The sequence below is a fragment of the Naumovozyma dairenensis genome, chromosome 5, assembly GCF_000227115.2.
Source record: "Naumovozyma dairenensis CBS 421 chromosome 5, complete genome".
Classification (NCBI taxonomy): domain Eukaryota; kingdom Fungi; phylum Ascomycota; class Saccharomycetes; order Saccharomycetales; family Saccharomycetaceae; genus Naumovozyma; species Naumovozyma dairenensis.
In genome coordinates, this window is record NC_016483.1 from 707,602 (window position 1) to 709,705 (window position 2,104).

Below are 2,104 nucleotides of genomic sequence, written 5' to 3' on the forward strand. Positions count from 1 at the left end.
TATATATATATATATATAACAGCCATATCTATTATATAGATAAATTACACAGAAACATTTTTAAAAATAGTAAAGAAATAGCATTAGTGGTATGAAAATGAGTGTGTGAGTGACTCTGTGTGTGTGTGTGAAGAGTATAGATATACAGATGGAGTAGAAATATTTTTATTAATTATGCGGTAAGAGATGTATGATTACATTTAAATATAGGTTATGATATTATCATTATGATTGAATGAGATAAATTATGCAATTATATGTACAGGCGATAATGGAAAAGGCATAACCATATGACAATAATCTATTGAATAACTCTATCCAGATTAATTTCATCTAAAATTTTCTTTGCACCATTATGGATCATTTTTTCAGCTAAAATTTTCCCACATTCAATGGTATCCCTTTCAACATCATTAATAACCATTTGATGAGAATCTTCCACTGCAGTTTTACCTTCTACATCAATTACTATTCCTTTCAATATCAATAATTTAGAATCTTTGTCATAATTTGATTCCACTCCAATTGGGACAGAACAACCACCTTCCAAAGTTCTCATCAAACTTCTTTCAGCAAGACAACAAACGGTAGTTTCCAAATGAGAAATTTCCTTCAGTATTCCCATCATCCTATCATCATTTTTCCTAATTTCAATACCCAACGCACCTTGCCCAACAGCATGATACATTGTTTCTGAATCAAATTTCTGAGTAATCCTATGACTCAACCCCATTCTAATCAATCCAGCAGCAGCCAATATGATACATTGAAATTCATTCTGTGGATCATCCAATTTATCCAACCTAGTATGAATATTCCCTCTAATACTCTTATACACCAAAGTTGGGAATTTCCTTTTCAATTGAGCAGATCTCCTCACAGATGAAGTACCCACTATAGCCCCATCAGGCAAATCATTCAAAGAGTTATATGGAGACCCTAGGGGCATTACTAGGCAATCTTGTGGATCAGATCTTTCAGTGATACAACCTAATTGGAACCCGTCGGGTAATAAAGTTGGCATATCTTTTAAAGAATGGACTATTAAATCTAATCTTTCCTGGGGATCATCATGATATAGTTTGTCTTCTAGTTCTTTGGTCCAAAGGGCTTTACCACCGAAGGAGAATAATGGTTTGAATTGAATTTGATCACCTAGTGTTTGAGTGGAGAAGATTGGACATTCTGCGTCGGGGAATTTTGAGAGAATTAGTTTTTGGATTGTTTCAGATTGTGCAACCGCTAGTTTGGATCTTCTACCACCGATCTTGATGGATAGTTGTTTGGGTTTGGGTACAGTAGTGGAGGAGGAGCTCATTGCGTGCCTGGGACTGGCCCTTTTGTAATGGATTGAAGTAGTATTTTTGGATGTGCAACCTCAGGCCTTAAGTAATAATACGACACTAGAGTGTAGAGTATTGGTGAACCAGTATCAGTTATATTGTACGGAAGCTGTTGTTTTTCAAACAATCACGTATTCATCACCACTTTAAGATACATATAATACATATATACGTACAGAGACCAATGCTAATACATTCACCATTCATGTGTCTCTGTGTGTGCTTTGTCGAAGGCTTATTCGGTCAGTCTCCGTCGGACCGAGGGACGGTTCTTTCTTCCTTTCTTCCTTCCTTTAAACGATGAACAAGGTAAGAGATTCCGGTCACGTGCAGTCTGGAGGGACAGAGCACGGCAGTTTCTGGCTTGACATCCGGGTAATAGGAAGGGCTTTCACCTCTCTCGCTCCCTGCTCCCCGCTCCCCTAATTTGGTATGGTTGTCCATTCCCCGCGGAAAAGACGGAGAAGAATAGCCGTTTAATTGGTCCTTCTTCCATTCACTTAGGGCTTTGCTGGAGGTACCGTCGTTGTTTGTTCTTATCTTACATCGGTGATCTATCTATTCATATATCATATATCCACCAGACCACATTTTGTTAAAGTAGAGATTAGTGAATTTTTTTTGCTTTTCGATTACTGTTAAGTTATTTAATTATTTTTTATTTATTTATTTATTTATTTATTTATTTATTTATTTATTTATTTATTTGATGAGATGTGAGCTACTTCTTATTAATACCTCAGACTTATTCACTTATTTAT

The 2,104-nt window shown here is 35.9% G+C and overlaps 1 protein-coding gene across 1 annotated transcript; it reads right to left on the minus strand.

The window, feature by feature from the left end:
* Positions 1-301: 301 nt before the first annotated feature.
* On the minus strand, positions 302-1,318 carry HEM3 (hydroxymethylbilane synthase; the record flags this gene model as incomplete). Its single annotated transcript, XM_003670341.1, has 1 exon — positions 302-1,318. The coding sequence occupies one exon, from the start codon at positions 1,316-1,318 to the stop codon at positions 302-304; it is 1,017 nt and encodes a 338-aa protein (XP_003670389.1).
* Positions 1,319-2,104: the final 786 nt, after the last annotated feature.